Source organism: Ammodytes marinus, assembly GCF_949987685.1.
Source record: "Ammodytes marinus genome assembly, chromosome: 17".
NCBI classification, from domain to species: domain Eukaryota; kingdom Metazoa; phylum Chordata; class Actinopteri; order Uranoscopiformes; family Ammodytidae; genus Ammodytes; species Ammodytes marinus.
Window position 1 is genome coordinate 23,840,598 of NC_137221.1, and position 5,867 is coordinate 23,846,464.

At 42.3% G+C, this 5,867-nt stretch overlaps 1 protein-coding gene across 1 annotated transcript; it reads left to right on the top strand.

Moving 5' to 3' along the window:
• Positions 1-3,245: 3,245 nt before the first annotated feature.
• Positions 3,246-5,572, top strand: LOC307264490 (CMP-N-acetylneuraminate-beta-galactosamide-alpha-2,3-sialyltransferase 1-like; the record flags this gene model as incomplete). Its single annotated transcript, XM_080045902.1, has 6 exons — positions 3,246-3,476; positions 3,561-3,760; positions 4,255-4,434; positions 4,596-4,641; positions 4,740-4,859; positions 5,405-5,572. 6 exons carry the CDS (start codon positions 3,246-3,248, stop codon positions 5,570-5,572), a joined length of 945 nt encoding a protein of 314 aa, XP_079902028.1.
• Positions 5,573-5,867: the final 295 nt, after the last annotated feature.

Sequence of the window (5,867 nt, forward strand, 5' to 3'; positions counted from 1 at the left end):
CTGCTGCTGTAGCCCATCTGCTTCAAGGTTGGTCGCGTTTTGCGTTCAGAGATGGTATTCTGTATACCCTGGTTGTAACGAGTGGTTATTTGAGTTAATGTTGCCTTTCTATCATCTTGAACCAGTATGCCCATCCCCCTCTGACATCAACAAGGCATTTTCATCCACACAAATGTCGCTCACCGGATATATATTTTTTTTTGGGCCATTCTCTGTAATCCCTAGAGATGGTTGTGCATGAAAATCCCAGTAGATCAGCAGTTTCTGAAATACCCAGACCAGCACTTTTGGCACTATCAACATTAACATATTCAAAGTCACTTAAACCTCCTTTCTTCCCCATTCTGATGCTCTGTTTTAACTGTAATAAGTTGTCCTGTTCAGGTCCTAAATGCATTGAGTATGAGCATTATGCGATTGGCTGATAAGTTTTATGTGTTAACAAGAAAACTGCTGTACCTAATAAAGTGGCCGGTGAGTGTATAGCGCTAGTTAGTTCTTTAACTTCTCTTGCAAACGGCAATTGTGCATGTTTGATCTACTCGACATCAGGATGTGTGTCCTACAAGTGGACTGGTATCCATCTGGCATAGTGGGTGTGTTCCAAAGCAAAGAACCAAAGCACAATCTTGGTCAGGCCATCTATATAGAGTAGGAAGTTGGCCTCTCTTATTGATCGCACATAGATAATTTAATCTATTTCTAGCTGCAGGACAATGGACCAGAAGTGGAACTGGGGACATGACAAAGCTCTTTCACTACACCAGTCTTCTAAGGACAGAGGATTATTACCCTCCTCCAGGTAATTTATGTACTCGGTGAAAGCCCTCTGCAGGAGAAGATATAGGCTGCTGGCTGTGACCTGATGAGCATGGCAGGGGCGTCACGTGACAGGCTTTCATAAAGGAATCGGCTGTCCCTGTTGAAGCAACTCCAGCTTGCACAAGTGCTCCTGTCCACACGCTATCTTCCAAGATGACGCCAAGTACCTTGACTGCTGCCATCTCAATGTGGAACCCACCAAACATCACAATAAAGTTATCTTCACCATGAGCTGCTGGCCAAGTCCACTGGATATGTTTTGCCACTGCATACAGAGGTTGATCCAGAGTGATGATTGATACCTGACCAGGATTCAGAATATCCACTGCCTTCTTCACCACATTCATAGAATGGTGAATCATGGCAAACGGTTTTGGCTTGGTCATAGAAAAGGGGAAGTACACACTACATTATGTGGTGTTAACAATGTTGTTATGCTTCAGTATGATTATTGTATAACATTTACACCTAGTGAGATCCACTGTGAAGATCCCTCTCCATTCAGAGCTCCCGGTGTGATCCTTCCAGGACGAGGAACCGACTCATGAAATACTCCACATGTGGTAGGGACGTACCAGTCGCCAGGATACACACATCCATTGGACTGCTACACACATCCTTTCCAAGAACTGTCACAGGACCAGTTACAGACAGTTTAACAGAGAACCACTGACAGTGATTGATTAAACCGAAGGGATCACAAAACATACAGACTAAAAGGATTATTGACAACACTTGTTTATTTTAAATGGCCCATGTTTTTATTTTCAAATAAAAAACAGTATATGCATATGTGTTTTGGGTGTTACCTACAACTTTATGTGAGTAAAAGTTACTGCTTGCAACTTACCTTGCCTGGTACTTTCATTGTGGTAACTGTTTATATCACTTAGCTCCTTCGGAACCTAGAGCAATATAAGGTCAGCATACAACTCATGAACTGATTCTGTAATTCATGAAAATATGCATAACTCCGCTAATATTTGGAGGTTTTACCACAATTTTGTTCCCTGAATGCCAGATATATGAAGTTGGGTAATTTCTAGCATGGTTTAAATAGCACCACTGCCTTGTCCATCCTTGAAAATGTAGAATTAGACACCATAATCAAGATCCTAGGTGCTCTACAACCCAAGCTACTGGTACTATAAGAGCTGCTGGTGGCCATTTTTAAAAGTGGCCGCCGTGGGCGCCATAGGAAAAATTGGCGATGGCCCTATAGCCAAAAATCTTCCTTAGGGCATGCTCTATCAGTGTGCCAAAGCTCATGTTTGTATCATAAAAAGCACAATGCCTTCACATATCTGCTGGACTATAGGCTATTAAGCCACCTATCCCCCATTCGGAATGTCCTAATATGGCTATTTCAGTGGAGGAGTACTTCTAGAAAAATCTCATTAGAAATTGAACTGTAATAGATATCTTCATACAACCACTGGTTATTGTTAAATAGCGTCCTAGACGATACATAAATGGTATATTTGGCAGGGATTTATGTTTTGGTGATATTTGAGAGAAAAGTAAAGGAACCCTCTTTTCCTATCACCACAAAAGTACCATTTCCACCTAAACTAAAGCTATGTATACAGGACTCTATTTCAATAAATGTTTCGGTAAATTACATTCTAACTTGTTGGTGATGTGGGACAGACACCTGGTTAGTACCTCAGCAAATCTGGTGAAGAAAAGAGTGAGCATTCCCAAGTTATGGGCTTTTTTGTCACATATCTCCTATTCGGAATGGCCTAATTTGGCTCTTTTTGAGGGACTGGGGTAGTTCTAAAGAATAACCAAAAAAACATATTTCGCCCAAAGATAAAAGTGCTCAAGAATCAATTTCATGAACAAGACATTCTAAAGATAAAAAAAATCATTGTTGAGGTTTGTTCTACCTCGGGTAGGGGTACCTGAAAATCTGAGGGCCCCTCCTGCTAGTCTATAACCCTGTATTTGACAGTAGAGTGTTCAGGTTGCGCGGCTGTCAGCCTGGTTCTCCACCGAGGCTTCTATGAAAAAGTATCCGAAATAAGTGCCTCACCAGGTGGACACAGGTCGCGACTAATGCCGCTCCTCCTGTGTCGTGCTTTGTGCATGCGAGAGTGTGACAGTGTTTACGTCATTTCGCTTGAGCCAACCCCCTAAGACTAGCGATAATATCAAACTTGTTTGATAATGTCGGAACGTCAAGACGGCAAGAAGACTGGCTGAAATCGGGTCAGAAGACCACCATACACCAAACAACTGAGATTACGGGCACGCGCCACAACTCCAGCACGACTCCTGTGATTTCAGTCCGACATTGGAAGATTGTCTGCGACTGTCAAATCGCGTGAAAAGTCGCGTAGTGTAAGCCCAGCATTACTTGTTCATTTCACTGCAAGCGTCACCGTCTGGATCTGTTTCCTACAGTTCACACAGCCGAGATGAATTTAAAAGTGAGGCTGCTCCTGGCCTCGCTGTTTGTGACAGGAACCTGTGTTCTGTTAATGAGACACACGCCAGACAACTGCCTGTTTCCGAGCGAAAAGCCCTGTTCTTGTGAGAAAGTTTTACCTGTGGTCAATAAGTGGTCGATGCCGCAGTTCAACAAATCCGTGGAACCATTCCTCTCAGCTGAACACAAGCTCTCAGAGGAGGCTTTCAGCTGGTGGCAGGTGGGTTGTCAATTCACAGTAACCAAAGATGAAAGCCGTCATACTCGTTAATGTGGTCACTACTATGCTTTGCTCTTTGTACAGCACTTGCAGTTGGAAAAGCGCGACTTCAGCACCTACATTAAAACAGTGGAGAAGCTGTTTCAGATTTTCCCTTCCCACAATGCTGATCTTCTAGAACCCAGCCCGGACCACTACAGAAGGTGTGCTGTGGTTGGGAATTCTGGAAATTTAAAGGGATCCCGTTATGGACCTCTGATAGACAACCATGACATAATCGCTAGGTAAGTCCTCCAACTAAGCAAAGTTGTTTGTATTCTGTTACCGTATTTCAACACCTGAGACATGGGGACAAACAGCAAAGTTTTTTTTCCTCAAAGTCAGCAATTAACAGTTAAATTCCAGCAGTGCCACCAATGTACTGTATGTCTGCTATGAGCCTGCAACGATTAATCGGATCGATTATTAAAATAATCGCCAACTATTTTGATAATCGTTTGAGTAATATTTAATAAAAACATCCAAATTCTCTGATTTCAGCTTCTCAAATGTGAACATTTTCTGGTTTCTTTAATCCTATTATGACAGTAAACTGAAATAGCTGTGTGTTTTGGACATAACAATACATTTGAGGACGTCAACATGGGCTTTGGAAAATTGATCAACATTTTTCACCATTTTCTGGATCAAAACACTAAGCGATTAATAATCGAGAAAATAATCGACAGATTAATCGATTATCAAAAGAATCATTACCCTAACCCTATCTGCTATTCAGAATGAACTCTGGTCCGACCGAAGGCTTTGAAGCAGATGTAGGGACCAGAACAACTCATCGTATTGTTTATCCGGAGAGTGCCTTGGACTGCGATAACACCACACACTTTGTGTTGGTTCCATTCAAGATACAGGATCTGGAGTGGCTCATGAAGGCCTTCACTACAGGATTTTCTGGACGGTGAGTCACATTTTTTATTAATCTGGCCAAGTGGATGTAGATGGTAGCAATAGTAGCCTACCTACTGTACTCTTCTCTACTCTGCTCGACTCTACCCTGCCCTACCCTACTCTATGTTGGATTTTTATTTCGAGGTTGACATTTCATGGTATTTCCAACAGTTCATATATGCCAGTCAAGTCCCAAATCAAAGCCAACAAAGATTTGGTGAGTATTATTTTGAATGCATTCAACAATAAACTGCATTGGCTGCAAAGGTAATGGTTCATAAAAGTCTATTTCAAGGCAAATTTAATTATTCCCAGGTGATGGTCCTCAATCCTGCTTTCATGTGGTATGTTCATGACATGTGGCTTGAAAAGAAGGGCAGGTATCCGTCTACAGGCTTCATGGCTCTGGTTGTCGCCCTGCATATTTGTGATGAGGTGAGTGCGGTGCTACACCATGTTGCTTCGAAATGTTTCCATAGTAGCAGAGAACCGACTAACTTACTCGTCTTTTAAATATAGTGGGTGTCCGCCAGAAATTAACCTGTTGGAAGATGAAGAAGCACTGTAGAACAAATAACTAAATACATCTTCACCACATCACTTGATATTGTGGAATGACTTGAGGCAGTGGTGGATGATGCCATCCTTAGTAACTAGATTCTTGTCCTTGAACACCACTATAGCTTTTGTAGATTCTCTCACTTTCACCATTGGATTACACCAAAATACATGTTACTACACACTGTACCTGACTTTTTTCTGGTGCCGTGTCGGCATTTCAACATTGTTTGTTGCCTTCCAAAACTCGGGTTACACACAAACGCTATACCAGCATGTCCCCATAAATCATAACGACTCCCTTTGGCCACTCAGCTCCCATGGCTGCTTGTGTAGTCTTATTGGACGACCTAACCAATTAGCAATCTTTCATACTTAATGTCATACGTTCAGTTATTACACGTTTCATTTTGTTTTCCCAGGTCCATGTGTTCGGTTACGGAGCAGACCACGATGGCAACTGGAGCCATTACTGGGAAAAACTCCAGAACAAAAACCTCAAAACTGGTGTGCATCCTGGAACTCAGGAGTATGATATCATCCAGGAGCTGGCAAAGCAACAAAAACTCAAGTTCTACACAGGGTTGTGATCTTCAGTGACGTGCGGTCAGGGTCGCCGTGTAGTGTATTATCTTCTTCTTAAACACATTTTCTGTTAGACTGGCTTAAGGTATTCACCAACCCCCATTCGGTAGGAATGTGAGACGGTTGGCCGTGAGGACTGAGCTTCTGTAAATCATCTTATCTGTGTTTAAGTTAAAACAGACACTTGTGTGACTGTTTTATAGGTTTGTATTAGCACAAGCCTGGTTCGGGTTTTTCCCAGCCATAGGAAAGGGGGTATAATATATAGCTATTGTCAAATCCTGTTGGTCTTACTGGTCT